At 45.8% G+C, this 17,890-nt stretch overlaps 1 protein-coding gene across 3 annotated transcripts in view; it reads right to left on the minus strand.

The window, feature by feature from the left end:
* CLSTN1 (calsyntenin 1) overlaps positions 1-17,890 on the minus strand; it is a 100,449-nt gene that overhangs the window by 13,903 nt on the left and 68,656 nt on the right. For 2 of the 3 annotated variants that reach the window (XM_050788115.1, XM_050788094.1), the window contains exons 3-9: positions 15,833-15,862; positions 14,456-14,651; positions 10,851-11,059; positions 9,168-9,317; positions 8,567-8,752; positions 3,595-3,843; positions 3,086-3,207 (exon numbers count right to left, since the gene is read on the minus strand). In XM_050788115.1, the coding sequence (XP_050644072.1) occupies positions 3,086-3,207; positions 3,595-3,843; positions 8,567-8,752; positions 9,168-9,317; positions 10,851-11,059; positions 14,456-14,651; positions 15,833-15,862 (1,142 nt within the window). The remainder of the gene's footprint in view (positions 1-3,085; positions 3,208-3,594; positions 3,844-8,566; positions 8,753-9,167; positions 9,318-10,850; positions 11,060-14,455; positions 14,652-15,832; positions 15,863-17,890) is intronic. The other variant, XM_050788105.1, reaches the window with a different exon arrangement.

The following is a 17,890-nucleotide window of genomic DNA, read 5'->3' on the forward strand; positions in this document are numbered from 1 at the left end:
GAAAATCATTAAGTAATATTTGAGGGCATAATAAAAATTTTCAGCAGCGAATAGGGGTAACAATGAAAGAAGATTGACCAAGAGTTGGCAATTGTTGAAGGTATAAAGGCAAACAGGGCTATTCTTTACACTAATCTGTCTGCTTTTATATAAGTCTGAAATTTTCCATAATACAGTTTTTAAACAGTATATACTTAGAAGATACTAAATATATACATACAGAATATGGCTACCATAACAGAACTGTATCTAAAATGTCTACCTATGTTGAAAAATATTTTTCCAGGACAAAGCCTTTCTTCAGTTTCTTCTCTTTTTTTTTGAGATGGAGTCTCGCTCTTTTGCCCAGGCTGGAGTGCAGTGGCACGATCTTGGCTCACTGCAAGCTCCACCTCCCGGGTTTACACCATTCTCCTGCCTCAGCCTCGCGAGTAGCTGGGACTACAGGCACCCGCCATCATGCCCGGCTAATTTTTTGTATTTTTAGTAAAGATGGGTTTCACCATGTTAGCCAGAATGGTCGCGATCTCCTGACCTCGTGATCCATCTGTCTCAGCCTCTCAAAGTGCTGTGATTCCAGGCTTGAGCCACTGTGCCTGGCCTCTTTAGTTTCTTGGAAATAATTATGATAATAGTTTCTGAGAAATAATCACTCACATAAATAAAAAAATACACCAATAAGAGATGAATGCTACCCAGCCTGACCAACACGGAGAAACCCCATCTCCACTAAAAATACAAAAATTAGCAGGGTATGGTGGCGCATGCCTGTAATCCCAGCTACTCAGGAGGCTGAGGCAGGAGAATCGCTTGAATCCAGGAGGCGGAGCTTGCAGTGAGCTGAGATGGCGCCGATGCACTCCAGCCTGGGCGACAAGAGTGAAACTCTGTCTCAAAAAAAAAAAAAAAAGAGATGAATGCTACCAACTGGACACCCACTTCATCTTTCCACTATCATATACTTTTTCCTTTCTCATGTATTCTCTTTTACTTTGATCTATCCTATGATTATTTTAGACAATATTATATTTTAGTAACTGCAGGCACATATAACATATGTCAGCTTTTGCCCACTAACTCCACAAGACAAATAAATGATGATAAGGCCAAAGGTTTCCTTCTCATCCCAACTCTACCTCAAAAGAAGAAATGATCTATTCTGATTTTAATGAGGTTTCTCATTTTACAGTGCTCTCTCGTTTCCTGTAACATGTGGGGTTTTTCACAGGATATTTGCTTTTTATCACAGCAACTGCTAGAAAATTAGCTTTGCGGCTGGGCACAGTGGCTCATGCCCAGCACTTTGGGAGGCTAAAGTGGGTGCATCACTTGAGGTCAGGAGTTCAAGACTAGCCTGGCCAATATGGTGAAACCTTGTCTCTACTAAAAATACAAAAATCAGCAGGGCATGGTGGTATGTGCCTGTAGTCCCAGCTACTCAGGAGGCTGGGCAGGAGAACTGCTTGAACCCAGGAAGCAAAGGTTGCAGTGAGCCAAGATCGTCCCACTGCACTCGACAGAATGAGACTCCATCTTAAAAAAAAGGAAAAAACAGGCCAGGCGCGGTGGCTCAAGCCTGTAATCCCAGCACTTTGGGAGGCCAAGACGGGCGGATCACGAGGTCAGGAGATCGAGACCATCCTGGCTAACAAGGTGAAACCCCGTCTCTACTAAAAAAATACAAAAAACTAGCCGGGCATGGTGGCGGGCGTCTGTAGTCCCAGCTACTCGGGAGGCTGAGGCAGGAGAATGACGTGAACCCGGGCGGTGGAGCTTGCAGAGAGGTGAGATCCGGCCGCTGCACTCCAGCCTGGGCGACAGAGCGAGACTCCGTCTCAAACAAAACAAAACAAAACAAAACAAAACAAACAAACAAACAAAAAAAACAAAAAAAAAAACCCCACCACCACCACCACCAAAAAGGAAAATTAGCTTTGCAAAGGCATGACATCATCAAAAGGAAAGTAACTTTACCTAAGGTCAAAACTGTCAACTAGTTCAAGAAGCAGTTTGTGTGGCACCTGAAAGGTGCCAAGATTGCTGGTTCCTTGAAAATTTAAGATATCCTGTGATGCCGAGAACTGCTGATTCACCTGGGGCTCCCTGGCACAGTTTAGGAGCCAAGGCTTTAAATGATGCATAAATAAACACAAGAATCTCAATCCCAATTGTATTTATTTATTTTATTTTTATTTTTTTAAGATAGAGTCTTGCTCTGTCGCCCAGGCTGGAATACAATGGCGCGATCTTGGCTCACTGCAACCTTCACCTCCCAGGTTCAAGCAATTCTGTCTCAGCCTCCCAAGTAGCTGGGATTACAGGCACACACCACCACACCCAGCTAATTTTTGTATTTTTAGTAGAGACGGGGTTTCACCATATTGGTCAGGCTGGTTTCGAACTCCTGACCCTCAGGTGATCCACTTGCCTCAGCCTCCCAAAGTGCTGGGATTACAGGCGTGAGCCACCATGCCCAGCTTCAATCCCAATTTTAAACAAACACTGCTTATTTCAATAACAGTATTTCGAATATAAAATACACAATTTTTATAGCAATACTGTATATATAAAATATATGGGAAAAAATGTAGGCTTTTAGTGGAAAGTTGTCAGATTTAATTTGCTACCCTATTACCCACAGACACAGAAATCATAAAATTATAAATATACACTGACTATACACAGCCAGTCACGTGCAAGGTTGCAGTACCTGCTTACTCTCTCTTAGAAGATCATAATTAGTGTTTTTCTTTTTCTTTTGAGACGGAGTCTCACTCTGTCATCCAGGCTGGAATGCAGTGGCACAATCGCAGCTCATTGCAGCCTTGACCTCCTGAGCTCCATCAATCCTCCCACCTCAGCTCCCCAAGTAGCCGGGACTACAGGCGTGTGCCACCATGCCCAGCTAATTTTCATGGTGTTTTTTTTGTTGTTTTTTCTGTAGAGACAGGATCTCAGTACGTTGCCCAGGCTGGTCTCGAACCCCTGGGCTCAAGCAATCCTCATGCCTCAGCCTCCCAAAGTGCTGGGATTATAGACGTGAGCAGCTTGCCCAGCCCTAATAGTGCATTTTCAATTCACTCACCTGATTCAACTTCCAGTGGAATTCTGCAGGTCTGTATTTCTTCTCCTCAGAAGGATCCTGACGGAGGAGGAAGATCAGCCGGCACCCATGGACGTAGAGCGAGTAGTGGTGCCGATTCATATCTGCAAAGGCAGTTTCTACGGGTAAATTGCCAACTAAAGACCCAAAGGAGAAGTAAAAGCTGTTTCTTGAATGGATTTTGAAGACACAATTTCATCTGCATAAATGAACTCTTCAGCTGAGCCAAGACGGAGCTTAGAAACAAATACACCCGGGCTTTCCTGAGGAGCGGAGCCCGTGATCACCGTGGACCCCACTGAGCAACAGCAGCAAATATCCAAACGCCCAGGCCGTGGCCCTCGGGGACGTGCCCCAGGCACACAGCACAGCACACGGCCTACGAGCACCAGGCCTGGCATCGGGCCCTGGGAAAGGAGAGGGAGTCCACTGCCGGCATCCACCCCACTGGACACTGGGGCCCGGCACTGCTTGCAGAGCTATTACCCTACCTGTTTTATCAGAACTGCAAAGAATCGTCTCCTTCTTCCTGCCAAAAGGCCCGTGTCTCATCCACACGGAGATGGTGAATGGCTCTTTGGGGTTGACCGACACGATGCCATCCGGGATCCTCACTGCCTGGGTGCCATTGAACTCAAACACCTGGTCGCTGTCGTGGCCATTGTCGGTGGGGAGGCCCACAGTCCAGTTCAGGGAGCCACTTGGAGATGGCAGCAGCTCGGCAGTGCCCGCGGCTGCACCTGAAGCCACAGTGCTCAGTGAAACTCACGTGAGGAGCCAGAGGTCCCGTGCACCTCAAGCCCCCAGGCACATGCTTGTCTTACACTTAGGCAATCTGCTGGTTCGAGTTTACTTTTTTTTTTTTTTCTTTCGAGACAGAGTCTTGCTCCGTCACCCAGGCTGCAGTACAGTGGCGCAATCTTGGTTCACTGCATCCTCCACCTCCAGGGTTCAAGCAATTCTCCTGCCTCAGCCTCCCAAGTAGCTGGGATTACAGGCACGCACCACTACGCCTGGCTAATTTTTGCATTTTCAGTAGAGCCGGAGTTTCACCATGTTGACCAGGCTGGTCTTGAACTCCTGACCCCGTGATCCGCCCACCTCGGCCTCCCGAAGTGCTGGGATTACAGGCATGAGCCACCACGCTTGGACCTTTCAGTTTACTTCTCTTCAAAAATCAGGGTTTTAAATTACAAAAATAAAAGTAACAACCATGGAAGGGAAAGGGCCAGGCGTGGTAGCTCACGCCTGTAATCCTAGCACTTTGGGAGGCCAAGGCAGGCGGATCACAAGGTCAGGAGATCAAGACCATCCTGGCTAACATGGTGAAACACCGTCTCTACTAAAAATACAAAAAATCAGCTGGGTGTGGTGGCGGGTGCCTGTAGTCCCATTTACTCGGGAGGCTGAGGCAGGAGAATGGCGTGAACCTGGGAGGTGGAGCTTGCAGTGAGCCGAGATCCTGCCCCTGCACTCCAGCCTGGGCAACAGAGTAAGAATCCACCTCAAAAAAAAAAAAAAAAAAAAAAAAAAAAGGAAAGGAAAGGAAGCATTTCTGGTAATCTGATCCAAATTATACCGTTTTAGTATAAACACCCAGTCCTCCTTTGATAAATATACCCAAAAATGATGTGTTTTCTTAGAAAAATGGGAGTCCTGGCCAGGTATGGTGGCTCACACCTGTAACCCCAGCACTTTGGGAGGCCAAGGCACACAGATTGCTTGAGCCCAGGAGTTGGAGATCAGCCTGGACAACATGGCGAAACCCCACACAAAAAAAACCAACACAAAAAACACAAAAATTAGCCAAGTGTGGTGGTGTATCCTTGTAGTCCCAGCTATTCGGGAGGCTGAGGTGGGAGGATCACTTGAGCCCAGGAGGTTGAGGCTGCAGTGAACTGTGATTGTGCCACCACACTCCAGCCTGGGTGAGTGCGACCCTGTCTCAAAATATACATAAACAAATAAAATAAAAGTGGAGTCCTGCTATGTATGTGCATAATATGTGTATATTCCTAGTAATATTCTTCTATCATGTAATTTAAAATATCTGAATAGCATTTCTTTTTTTTTTTTTTTTGAGACAGGGTCTCCTCTGTCGCTCAGGCTGCAGTGCAGTGGTGCAGTGTCGGTTTAAATGCAGCCTCGACCTCCCGAGCTCAAGCAATCCTCCCACCTTAGCCTCCAAAGTAGCTGGGACCACAGGCGCATGCCACCACGCCCAGCTAATTTTTGTGTTTTTTGTAGAGATGGGGTTTCGCCATGTTGCCCAGGCTAGTCTCCAACTACTGGGGTCAAGCAATCCACCCGCCTCAGACTCCCAAAGTGCTGGGATTATAGGTGTGAGCCACCACGCCTGGCCTGAATAGCATTTCATTGTACAGATACAGCATCACTTACTGACCGGCCTCCCAGCTGGGCACTGAGGCTGTCCCTAACCTTTTCCTATTAAACCTCACCTGCATGCACAGCTTTGTGTGTCTCCATGATTATTCCCTTAAAATAAATTCCTAGAAATGAAATTACGAAGTCAAAGAACACAAAAAATGTTTTCCAACTGTTCTTATGTATTGCCACATTCAAATAAAAAAAATTTTTTTTTTGTCCACAGGAAAAGATTTTGCAAGCTCCTTCTTGACTAAGCTATTACTCGGAGCAGCAGGCCTTGGCTGGACCAGCCTGGTCTTTTAGAGAGTAACAGAAGACCTTGGTCCAAATCTTAGCTCCTGAGGCTAGGCGTGGTGGCTTGCGCCTGTAATCCCAGAACTTTGGGAGGCTGAGGAGGGCAGATCGACCGAGGTCAAGAGTTCAAGACCAGCCTGGCCATCATGGGGAAACTCTGTCTCTACAAAACTACAAAAATTAGCCAGGCATGATGGCAGATGCCTGTAATTCCAGCTACTTGGGAGGCTGAGGTGGGAGAATCACTTTAACACGGGAAGTGGAGGTTGCAGTGAGCCAAGATAGCACCATTGCATTCCAGCCTGGGCGACAGCGAGACTCTGTCTAAAAAAAAAAGGAAACCACACACACACACACACACTAAAACCTCAGCTCCTGAATATGTGGCCCTGAGCAAGCTACTTAACCTGCTTTAGTCTCAATTGTTTAATTCCTCTATAACAAGGTCAATACCCACCTACTCTGTAGGCTTGCTGGAAAGACTACGCTAAAACACACACAGAAGTACCTGGCGTAAGGCCGGGCATGGTGGGTCACGCCTGTAATCCCAGCACTTTGGGAGGCCGAGGTGGGTGGATCACTTGAGGTCAGGAGTTGGAGACCAGCCTGGCCAACATGGTAAAACCCCATCTCTACTAAAAATGCAAAAAGTAGCCGGGCATGATGGTGGTTGCCTGTAATCCCAGCTACTTGGGAGGCTGACGCGGGAGAATCACTTGAACCCGGGAGGCAGAGGTTGCAGTGAGCCAAGATTGCACTATTGCACTCCAGCCTGGGCGACAGAGGGAGACTCTGTCTCAAAGAAAAAAGAAAAAAAGAAGAAAAAAAAAAAGTGCCTGGTATATAGTAAGCACTCAAATTCTTTCTATTCTTCCTAACTTTATTCTGCTGAAAAAAAATTTGCTTAATACCATGAAATGAGAAACAGAATAAATTTTATACACTATAATTACATGCATGGTTTAAAACAAAAAATGTGCCAGATCTCCTGACTTACATATATTGAGGTGACAATTACGAATAGTTGGATTTGGAGTTGCCACACCCCAGTATACTCATCATCGAGCTGCGGCAGCATAATGTCCAGTTTTCTCCTTTGGTTTATTTACCATATGATAATTTTTTTCTTTTCTTTTTTTTTTTTTTTTAAGACAAAGTCTAGCTTTGTCACCTAGGCTGGAGAGTAGTGGCACACTCTTGGCTCACTGCAACCTCCTGGGTTCAAGTGATTCTCCTGCCTCAGCCTCCCGAGTAGCTGGGATTACAGGCACCTGGCACCACGCCTGGCTAAGTTTTGTATTTTTAGTAGAGACGGGGTTTCATCATGTTGATCAGGCTGGTCTTGAACTCCTAACCTCAAGTGATCCGGATAATTTTCAATTATGTAAGAAAACCAGTAATCTAAATCTCATGGTTGTTATCAGGCTAGTGAAAAGATTGATCAGTTTAAGAAAATGCTCCCTGAAAAGCTGTTTCCAAGTAGCTCTTGAAACAAAAAAGACCCTTCCAGTTTATGAAAGCGGTGCTTCATTTAGTGGGATTTATCACCAGCCAACTACATGCTCTTCCCTCAGCATCTTCCATGACAGCCATCCATACCTCACTTCTTCTTCATTTAGATAAGCCATAAGCCAGAAAAATATCCATAGCCGACAGTAAAGAGAGAGACCTAGCCTTCTGGTGGGTCTCCCAGTAATTCTGTCTCTCAATTTCTCCACACAATATTGTGATATAGAAAGTCTATGAAGATTCTAAGTTAGATGTGGCTATCTTTAGTTTTGATTTTCTAGTTCATGTTTGTCAAAAGCTATCATATTACTTATATGTTTCCTTCCGTTCTTTTTGAGACAGGTTCTCACTCTGTCATCCAGGCTGGAATGCAGTGGTGTGATCTTGGCTCACTGCAACGTCCACCTCCTGGGCTCAAGCGATCCTCCTCCCTCAGCCTCCCAAGTAGTTGGGACTACAGGCGTGCACCACCACGCCTGGCTAGTTTTTGTATTTTTTTGCAGAGACAGGGTTTCGCCATATTGCCCAGGCTGGTCTCGAACTCCTGAGCTCAAGCAATCTATCTGCCTCAGCCTCCCGAAGTGCTAAGATTACAGGCATGAGCCCCCGCACCCTGGCCTTTTTCTTCAGGTGTAAGTAAACATCTCATTTCATGTAAAACTCATCCATGTATTCCTATAGAAACCCTTTTTGGATGATTCTCAATGTATGTTGGAGAAATACTTCCTTCAAATCAGTGGTTCTTTTTTTAAAACAGGGTCTCGCTCTATTGCACTCTATAGGCTGGAGTGCAATGGTGCCATCACGGCTCACTGCAGCCTCAACCTCCCGGGTTCAGGTGATCCTCCCACCTCAGCCTCCCGAGTAGCTTGAACTGCAGGTGCATGCCAACATCCCCAGTTAATTTTTCAATTTTTTTGTAGAGATGGCGTCTCGCTGTATTGCCCAGGCTGGTCTCAAACTCCTGGGCTCAAGTGACCTTCCCACCTCGGCCTCCTAAAGTGCTGGAATTACAGGCATAAGCCACCATACCTGGCCACCAGCGGTTCTTAAAATGCACACATACACAACATATTCAATAGATGTTTGAACATATTCAAAGCCCATCCAGTATTAAAACTAGCCAGCAAGGCAGCAAAGTTCATTTCAGAAATATAGCTTCTCTATCACAGTTTATAATTAGGAACACAACACACACACGTATTTCCAGTTGTAAAGGTCCCTCCCACCTCACCAAAGCCAGCCGGATGCAGGAACGCCTGGTCTCCTTACCACAGAGCCGGTGGAGGGACTTCTCCGAGTAGGTGTCTCGGTCGCAGCCTTTCCCTATGTGGCTGGTTTCTAGCTCCACTGTGGCCTGTACTGAGGCAACTGGCTCGTCACATGTCTCCAGGTGGATATTTGGAAAGACGGCCAACGCGCCTGTGCCCGGCTCATACTCAATCCTATTGTTCCATCCTGCATTGGTCCACAGATCAGCAGGGGAGGAGAGAAGGAAAACACACACTTTAGGTTGCTGCCGCGTATCAGTTTTAAGAACAGATGTGGCCGGGCGTGGCGGCTCACGCCTGTAATCCCATCACTTTGGGAGGCCGAGGGGGGCGGATCACAAGGTCAGGAGATCGAGACCATCCTGGCTAACACGGTGAAATCCCGTCTCTACTAAAAATACAAAAAATTAGCCGGGCGAGGTGGCAGGCGCCTGTAGTCCCAGCTACTCGGGAGGCTGAGGCAGGAGAAAGCTCCGGGAGGCGGAGCTTTCAGTGAGCCGAGATCACGCCACTGCACTCCAGCCTGGCGACAGAGCAAGACTCCGTCTCAAAAAAAAAAAAAAGAGAACAGACGTGAGCGCCGGGGAGAGAATGAGGCTCACCTTGCCACCCAGGGGCACAGGTGGGCTTAACGCTAATCTTCACCAAAACATCTTCTGTGGCTCTTTTCTTCCCACAGTCATAGGCAGTGACGGTCAGCTTATACTGATGTTCTTTCCCGTAGTTTAACTTCTCTGTGTTTTTTATATAACCTTACAGGGGGCAAAAACAACAGTGAGAAGCAAAACCCACGCTGGTTTTACTTTTGTTGTCCTAGGCGGAAAGATAAAATGCATACACTTTAAGCCCTGTAAGTACTCAGCCAAAAATAAACATATGCTTGTGATGCTTAACCCACAACCTGTCCTCCCTGAGCCCGAACACACACGAAATCCACCCTGAAGAGTTTCAACAGAAGAGACGGAGCCACACAACTCGGTCTCCACTTACACTCCCAGTGTTATGTTGGGCTTTCCACTAAGATTTAACTGTTTCCATACATTAAGAGAATTAAAAAGACAAAATAATTCAAGTACCTTAAGTATTAAATACAAGATCACTGATCAAACATTTACTTTATTAAAAGAAAGAGATTTCCTACCCCCACCCGCTTAGAACAGAAGCCTGCTTTTTGAACATGAGTACAGATCTCTGGAAAGTGTTTGCAATGTCCGTAATTCCATCAAAGATTCTGGACTGTGCATTAATTAACAATGCAAACGTCGTATTATTTTTTATTTTTGGAGCAGGGTCTCACTCTGTTGCCCAGGCTGGAGTGCAGTGGCCCAGTCTCGGCTCAGTGCAACCTCTGCCTCCCGGGTTCAAGTGATTCTTCCACCTCAGCCTCCCAAGTAGCTGGGACTACAGGTGTGTGCCTGTAGTCCCAGCTACTAGCGAGGCTGTGGCAGGAGGATCCCTTGAGCCCAGGAGGTCAAGGTTACAGTGAGCAATGATTGCACCACTACATTCCAGCCTGGGAGACAGAGCAAGACCTTCTTTCAAAAAAAAAAAAAAGAAAAAAGATATGGCAGGACATTCTAACTTAATGGAGAACATGGCCAGGCATGGTGGCTCACGCATGTAATCCCAGCACTTTGGAAGGCCAAGGTGGGCGGATCACCTGAGGTCAGGACTTCAAGACCAGCCTGGCCAACATGGTAAAACTCCGTCTCTACTAAAAATACAAAAAAAAAAAAAAAAGTTAGCTGGGTGTGGTGGCGGGCACCTGTAATCCCAGCTACTCGACAGGCTGAGGCAGGAGAATCACTTGAACCCAGGAGGCAGAGGTTGTAGTGAGCTGAGATTGTGCCACTGCACTCCAGCCTGGGGAACGCAGTGAGACTATGTCTCAAAAAAAAAACACAAAAACAAAAACAAAAAACTTAATGAAGAACAGAAAATGAGAAACTAAATGTAAAGGTCAGTCTCATACAGATGCATGTGGATTGAAAGTTAAGAAGATTAAAAAAATAAAGCCATGTCAGGTGGGAGGATTTTTATTTGATTTTGGTGGGAAAGCAAAAAAACAGGAGAACACAGGACTTTCAGGTTCCAGAGAAGAAGCTGTCAGGGGACAAAGTAGGAACTTAATGTTTTTACAATTAAAAGCGAAAGCACACCAGGTTAGGTCTCCCGTTTGTGAGTTTCGTGGAGTTCTGACAAAGCACAGAAGCTGGGGTGTAAAGTCAGTGGGGTTGGCAGGGACTGTCTACCCAGCTAAGGAAAGCGCACTCCTCCGTTCTTACCATCTTTGTCGACAGTAAAGGGCACGTCTGGAGTGATGATTTCGTAGCTGCAAATCTGGCTGAACTGAGGGGAGCAGTCGGCATCCATGGCCTCCACCCTCAAAATGCTGTCATACTGCTTCCCCTCGACGACCGTGGCTTTGTAGGACTTCTCCTTGAACACGGGCGCGTACTCATTCACGTCGTTCACCTGAATGTGGACAGTTGCTCTGGATGGAGGGAGGGAGAAAAATATGGTTGTTTTGCTTGTTTTCGGTGTCAGTGTGTATGTGTTTACCCAAAAGATACCAATTCTGCCTTACTTTAAAATTTCCTGTTTCTGATACCTTGTTTCATGAATTTCATATGATGAAGTCAAAAATTAAACCAAGCTATTCACTGCTTTTCATTCAGTGTGGAGATAACAGAAAGTTAAAAGAGGGATTTGGGTCGGTTCTTCCATATCCTAAGAATAAAGCAAAAAAGCAATCATCTAAAATAAAAGAGTCTTGGGTGTTTTTTTTTGACAACATGGGACAGGACAGACAGAAGGGAGATAAACAATACCAGACGTCTGTTTGCTCTCCAATTTTAAAGTTGAAACATATTTTGTTGCAAAATCCAGAAAAAAATAGAGCCAAGGGAAGAAGGGGTATGAAACAGAGAAAGCATAAAATGGTCTGATTCTGAGAGTTCAAACGAATTCTGTCCTACTTCTAGGGAATAGGCTACAGACCATGGCATCACCTGGTCCTGATTCAACAAATGGAAGAGCTCAGGAGGGGCGGGCCGTTGCCACCTGCCAATATCCCAGCTCAGTTATCAAGAAAATTAGGGTGCCGTCAGACTTGGCTACAAATAAAGAAAACTGTAGGTTTCAAGGGCTAATGGTCAGGGTATGCTTCTGAATCAGACAAAGACTTTGGTCAAAATATGACCTTTGCAAGTGAAACAATAACATTACGCGGTGGAAAAAGAGGAGTGACTCACTGGGGCGCTGCGCCCTCTGCTCACCACGAGCCTCCTCATCCCAATGCCAGCGGTCTGACCCTCACAACGGGTTATGTGACCCATCTCACCCACATACCCTTCTTTAGTAGATGTGCTAAGGAGACACTGAGACTCAAGGCCAGGCATGGTGGCTCACACCTATCCCAGCACTTTGGGAGGCCGAGGCGGGAGGGTCACCAGAGGTCAGAGTTCAAGACCAGCATGGCCACCATGGTGAAACCCCGTCTCTACCAAAAATACAACAATTAGCCGGGTGTGGTGGCATGTGCCTGTAATCCCAGCTACTTGGGAGGCTGAGGCACGAAAATCGCTTGAACCCTGGAGGTGGAGGTTGCAGTGAGCTGAGTGAGATTGTGCCACTGCACTCCGGCCTGGGTGACAGAGCAAGACTCTGCCTCAAAAAAAAAAAAAAAAAAAAGTAAAGAAAACAAAAGAAACAGACTCAACAAAATTAAATTTGCACAATGCCAAAGGGCTAGCAAGTGGTGGAGAAAAGACTAGAGCTTACAATCTAATTGTAGACACTTGACTTGAGAACACCAGCGGTCCCCAACCTTTTTGGCACCAAGGACTAGTTTCATGGAAGGCAATTTCTCCACAGATCGGGGTGGGAGGATGGTTTGGGGATGACACTGCCCCACCTCAGATTATCAGGCAGTCGATTCTTGTAAGAAGCATGCAACCTAGATCCCTCACATGCACAGTTCACAATCGGGTTCGCGCTCCTATGAGAACCTGATGCCGCTGCTGATCTGACGGGAGGTGGAGCTCGGGCACTAATGCTCACTCGCTCACATGCTGCTGACCTCCTGCTGTGTGGGCCAGTTCCTAACCAGCCACGGACCAGTACTGGCCCACGTCCGGGGGTATGACGACCCCTGTTCTATGTTGTCTTGTCCAAGGCCCTGTTACACCTGCAGTTCCTAACGGGCAGGAGGTGCAGCAACACACTCAACACTGTGGCAGCAAGTCAGCCTACTTCCACCAGCAGTGACTAATTTTTTTTTTTTTTTTTTTTTGAGATGGAGTTTCACTCTTTTTGCCCAGGCTGGAGTGCAATGGTGTGATCTCGGCTCACTGCAATCTCCACCTCCCAGGTTCAAGTGATTCTCCTGCCTCAGTCTCCAGAGAAGCATGGTCTACAGTCACGTGCCACCACACCCAGTTAATTTTGTATTTTTAGTAGAGACAGGGTTTCTCCATGTTGGCCAGGCTGGTCATGAACTCCTGACCTCAGGTGAAAATCACCTCAGGTGATCTGCCTGCCTCAGCCTCCCAAAGTGCTGGGATTACAGGCATGAGCCACCGTGCCTGGCCAATTTTTTGTTGTTGTTTTTTTAGGGACAGGGTCTCACTCTGACACTCAGGCTGGAGTGCAGTGGCACAATCATGGCTCACTGCATCCTCAACCTCCTGGGCTCAAGCAATCCTCCTGCCTTAGCCTCCCAAGTAGCTGAGACCACAGGCATGCGACACCATGCCTGGCTAACTGCTTATGTTTTGTAGAGACGGCTTCTTCTACATTGTCTAGGCTGGTCTCAAACTCCTGGTCTCAAGTGATCTCCCACCTCAGCCTCCCAAAGTGCTGGGATTATGGGTGTGAGCCACTGCGCCTGGCCAACAATGATTAAGTTTACGCCCTTAGGAATTATAGCAAAAGGTAAATATGACAACAAAACAAACTTCCTAAGGGAGACGCAGATTTTTTGTATTTTTAACGTAGCGCCTTTATTTCTTTAATAGAGTATTTGGTGTGATAAAATTATTTACTCATTCATTAAAAACCTAGGACAGGTGCGGTGGCTCATGCCTGTAATCCCAGCACTTTGGGAGGCCGAGGCAGGCAGATGATGAGGTCAGGAGTTTGAGACCAGCCTGGCCAACATGGTGAAACCCTTCTCTACTAAAAATACAAAAATTAGCCAGGCGTGGTGGCAGGCACCTGTAATCCCAGACTGAGGCATGAAAATTGCTTGAAACCAGAAGGCGGAGGTTGCAATGAGATGAGATCTTGCCACTAAACTCCAGCTGGGTGAAATGGCGAAACTCCATCTGAAAAACGAAAAATAAAAGGCCAGGCACGGCTCACGCCTATAATCCCAGCACTTTAGGAGGCCCAGGAGGGCAGATCACCTGAGGTCAGGAGTTCAAAACCAGCCTGACCAACATGGAGAAACCCCATCTCTCCTAAAAATACAAAATTAGCTGGGTGTGGTGGCATATGCCTGTAATCCCAGCTATGCAGGAGGCTGAGGCAGGAGAATCGCTTGAACCTGGGAGGCGGAGGTTGCGGCGAGCCAAGATCATGCCATTGCACTCCAGCCTAGGCAACAGGAGCAAAACTCCATCTCAAAAAACAAACAAACAAAAAAACCCCCCAAAACCTAATATGCCTAATGTGAGCGAGGCTCTTGCTAGAAGCTGTATACAAGGGTAGACAGACATGATTCCTGCCCTCCAAGAGTTTATAATCTAATTGTGGATACTTGAGAACTATCTCCTGCCTACTTCAAAAACACAGTCTTGGGGAGCGGGCAAGTAGTCACTACTATTTTCGTTCTGCACACACACTTCTCCTCGGTGGGTTACTTTCACTCTTTGTCCAGCTTGCTTACTTATGAGACTTCTTCACGTTGGTGCCATCAGGTCCCTTTCCACAATCATAGGCCTGGATGGTGAACGAGTAGTCTTTCTGTAGCTCACAGTCCAGTTTCTCTTTGGAGCGAATGACTCCCTCCCCAGTGGATTTATCCACTACCACTGCATCAAAGGGGACATTCTGCCCGTGAATTTTAAATCCACAAATCTCACCTAGAGAGTCAAAGCAGAACAGGTTAGAATTCCTACCACGTAGATCCTCTGCACCTTGCCCTCCTCCCCCCACTCTCCACCCCCAAAGAAAATAAATGACAACAATTCGGCAGCCAGGGGTTTGGAGGGTCCGTGGACAAAGCAGGGGCACTGTGCTTTAAACATGGGAAGTTCTGGGGCTTTAGTAAGATGAAGCAGATTCTGGCTTTCCAAGCAACTTGTTTACTTTGCATCCATTCATGCAGGAATACAAAAGAGAGAGAGAAGAAAATATAGACAGGCATTCCACAGGAGCACTTAGATAGCTCAAGGGTAAAAGGAGTCTCATTAGCACACAGCCAGGCCTGAGAACACCAGCGCTGCCCCAGCTCCTGGGAGGGCTGGCAGCCGGTTTGATTTGGACCAGAGAGAAGCTAAAACGCAGTTAATGTGTTGAGAGAGGAGGAAGCGTGAGATATAGGATCAGCACCATAATTACAGAAATTCTGTCAAAAAAAAAAAAAAAAAAATCAAAGGAAACAAGTCTTCCTGTGCAATGAGCCTGGCTAAAATTAGGGAATCAAAACAAACTACTCAATGAGAAAGGTAGAAATACCAACTCGTCAGGCATCCATTTCAACAGCTATTTTATCATCCACGATTCAGACACAGTTTCTATTATGGGAGGGACTGGCTAGACTTGCCTTTGTTTCGAACTTTATCCTATCAAACCTGAAAAAGACACCAGCCTGGGAACTTCTCTACATCTAAATTGGCTCACAAGCTTAATTAGGAGTTAAAAAGCTATGTTTCCATTCTTGTCCATGGGAGAACAGTATAAATGTTTTGATGTCTATGTAAAACTCCGCAAAACGTATTTCACAAGAAAATAAGACTGCACTCCTTCCACAATTCCAACTAATAGAAAATTGTTACGAAGCAAATCTCTGAAGTTCGATTAAACAAAAATGTACAGTATTATCCATACAGTTCAAATGGATGTCTGATTTCCAGATATTTCTAACCAAGGGTCTGGTTACATACAATTTCCATCAATATACTTTAAAATAGAAACAAAGTAGGAGAATAAATAAGGATAAAAGAGCATGACAGTTTCTTCTGTTTAAGGGCTGATTCCCAATTTTATAAACAAAGTTAGTGGGTTAATATTCATAAGAGGGGAAGAAAGAACCCTTTATCACCTTCTTTGGTGACTGTCACCTCAAAACTCTCTAAAGGGAGAAAAGATAAACCCATGTCAGTAATACAGGAAAGAATGAAGACGGAATAATAAGGAAAAAAGTCAAAGGTGCACAAATTACACAGAAAAGCTTGACACATTATTCAACAATAAGCTCATTGACTGGCTTCTGGGACTGCTACAGCGAAACCTAATCTTCAGGAACAAAATGTCACTTTGAATCCAACTTACCATGAACTACTGCATAATTCTGAAGTTATTAATTTAGGGATGAAATACTCCTAAATGAAGTGTCCTAACACCCTAGGTGTCATTAGGATTTTTCTTTTAATGAACACTCTAGTGACAAACCATGAATAAGTACATCTATTTGTTATTTTACAGTTTTCAGATGTTCATTTCCAACCTAAATTCTCTCAGCTAGATTCGGTAACATTCAACTCACCAGTAGATTTAATGAAACAAAAATTTGAGCAAAACGTTTTGTTTTTGTTTTTTGTTTTTTTTGAGATGGAGTCTTGCTCAGTCACCCAGGCTGGAGTGCAGTGGCACAATCTCGGATCACTGCAAGCTCCGCCTCCCGGGTTCACACCATTCTCCTGCCTCAGCCTCCTGAGTAGCTGGGACTACAGGCGACTGCCACCACACCCAGCTAAATTTTTTTTGTATTTTTAGTAGAGACGGGGTTTCACCATATTAGCCAGGATGGTCTCGATCTCCTGACCTCGTGATCCACCCGCCTTAGCCTCACAAAGTGCTGGGATTACAGGTGTGAGCCACCATGCCCGGCCGGAGCAAAAGGTTTTAACCCTTTGTTCTTGAACTGAAAAAAATAACAATGTTTTTCTAATCCAAAGTACCCAACCAAGGCAACAAATATAAACCCCTCTATTAATGGAACATCTGCTTAAATGTGAATGGAAACCAGATTCGAAACGAACGGTAGAGATGCTACAATGGTCATTGCTTTTATTACATGAAAGCTCTGTTCTAAGTCAATATACATGCTGCTTATAAACCCTTTACTATGGAGGAGTGGAAATGTGAACAGGTCAGGAATTCTGCTGCCCCTCAACACAGTGGGCCCTCACAGGTGGCACCTTCTCTCCCCCAAAGGTAACATGGCCTGAATTCCCTTGCTTTGGTAATAATTCTACCATTTATTTCCCCTGCAGTGTTGTTTCATTTTGCTTGGTTTTAAGGTTTTAAAAATGGTATCACATGGCATGTAGTTTTTCTGACTCGCTTTTCTTTTCTTTTTTTTTTTTTTTTTTGAGAGAGTCTCACTCTGTTGCCCAGGCTGGAGTACAGTGGTGGCATCTCGGCTCACTGCAACCTCAGATCCCCAGGTTCAAGTGATTCTCATGTCTCAGCCTCCCAAGCAGCTGGGATTACAGGCGCCTGCCACCAAGCCCAGCTAATTTTTGTATTTTTAGTAGAGATGGGATTTCACCATACTGGCCAGGCTGGTCTTGAACTCCTGACCTCACATGATCCACCCGCCTTGGCCTCCCAAAGTGCTAGGATTATAGGCGTGAGCCACCACGCCTGGCTGCGACTTGCTTTTTCATGCAACTTAGTGTATCTAAGATTCATTCATCCCTGCTGGTATAGGTAGCTATATAGTTTATTCATTTTCGCTACTACAGAACAGTGAGAATCCACGTGTCAAAACATGTAACGTGCTTAAAACATTGCGTGGCGGAAAGAGAGCACTTAACAAATGCTTGCTATTATTACAATCATTTTCCATTGTGTGAAAATGCCATCAGTTGCTTTTGCTGTTTAAAAACAATGGTGTCATGATTATTTCTGTCCCTGCTTGCTGCCCCACGTGTACAAGAGCCTCTGTACGCCTGTGCTTCACATCAAACGATGTGAAGAATCCAGTTCCTCAGTTACACTGGCTGGTTCTCAAGGGTCCAGTAGCCACATGTGGCTGGTGGCTGCTGCAAGGAGACAGTGGACGCAGAGCACTCCCCTTGGCACAGCAGGTCTGCTGGACAGAGCTGTTTTGAATTAGGGGTCTATAAACTGTCATTTCCAAAAAGTCCAACCT

This window comes from Macaca thibetana, chromosome 1 (genome assembly GCF_024542745.1).
Source record: "Macaca thibetana thibetana isolate TM-01 chromosome 1, ASM2454274v1, whole genome shotgun sequence".
NCBI classification, from domain to species: Eukaryota; Metazoa; Chordata; class Mammalia; order Primates; family Cercopithecidae; genus Macaca; species Macaca thibetana.